At 33.8% G+C, this 1163-nt stretch overlaps 1 protein-coding gene across 1 annotated transcript in view; it reads right to left on the bottom strand.

The window, feature by feature from the left end:
• Positions 1 to 293, bottom strand: part of LOC113373352 (zinc finger protein Gfi-1b-like) — a 4715-nt gene extending 4422 nt beyond the window's left edge. The window contains exons 1-2 of the mRNA XM_026613659.1: positions 117 to 293; positions 18 to 57 (exon numbers count right to left, since the gene is read on the bottom strand). Coding sequence (XP_026469444.1) covers positions 18 to 57; positions 117 to 293 — 217 coding nt within the window. The remainder of the gene's footprint in view (positions 1 to 17; positions 58 to 116) is intronic.
• Between the last annotated feature and the right edge of the window lie 870 nt (positions 294 to 1163).

Raw genomic sequence — 1163 nt, 5'->3', positions numbered from 1 at the left:
TATATAGACGCCAATACTAGCGTCTTGTTTCGGCTTGACGTTGAGTTCTGGGATACCCTGTATAAAAAGTATAGATATGATAAACAAAAGTATAAAGTATATTATTACCATTACACCAGTGTCGGTGGCTCATAATCTTTAATATCTTTCAAATTCCGCCACTCGGTAACTAAACTCGACTCAACATACAAATGGCCTGCGGTATTTGTCGAACGGCTCAGCGCCGCAGAACAATGCAAAGTGATTGTAGGCACCCGGATAATCCCCGAGTCACAAGGGGTGCCCCTTCTCATTCCAGTCCCTAGTCTCTACCCTACTTTTGGGGTAGTACACAGTAGGAGTAGGTTAGGTAGTAGTACCTCGTATTCTGTCAAACAGGCAGACAAGTGTGTTGATAATACAAAAGTCTACAGCCACGGGTATCGGGCGACGTGCGTCGTTTATTATCCTTCATTAGGAGGACGCTGGTGTCATAGTAATTAATTAGAATTAGAATTATTAGATTATCCACTGCTGAGGTATTAGAAATATGACAGGATAATTATATAGTGCACTGTATAATTACATCTAAAATACACAAATGCAGTATGCAACTAGTGGTGCATGGCGTCGTGTCTTAAGGCAAATTGCTGGAACTTGCCGTACCAGAATTTAATATTCGAGGGAAAAAATCAGTAATCGATAAATATTAATCAATGATTAATAACAATTGTTTTAAATATTTTCAAATAAATATTTATAATCACCATATATTTTATCGTTCATAAAATATACAGTGACCACCTCGTCCCTCAAAACACTTGAGAAAGTTTACATTAGCAAGAGTTGCCGAATGAATTCATCTGAGGATATATTTCTTACGATTAGAATAACGCATTTGAAATATACACATTTTGAAACTAAATTGTAAATTTAAAATTCATATTTGGAGTATGAAACTTTGTTTATTATTGAAAATTTTGTAATAAAATTTTTTCTGAAAATTTTGAAATTGACTTGAACCGTACGAGAAAACTTTAAAAATTGTAACAAAATTAGTACTCATTTTTTTAAAATTTCACAAATATCTAATAATTTGATGTGCATATGTCTAATGATCATTTTAGACCGTTAAATATCATTTTTTCTTACATTTTTCTCTGTATCTACAAAATCGCTGGACC

The sequence above is a fragment of the Ctenocephalides felis genome, unplaced genomic scaffold (assembly GCF_003426905.1).
Source record: "Ctenocephalides felis isolate EL2017-DRISC unplaced genomic scaffold, ASM342690v1 CF-g0.4_SCAFFOLD_01604, whole genome shotgun sequence".
Classification (NCBI taxonomy): domain Eukaryota; kingdom Metazoa; phylum Arthropoda; class Insecta; order Siphonaptera; family Pulicidae; genus Ctenocephalides; species Ctenocephalides felis.
Note: the sequence above shows the minus strand (reverse complement) of the source record. Positions and strands in the feature narration are given on the sequence as shown.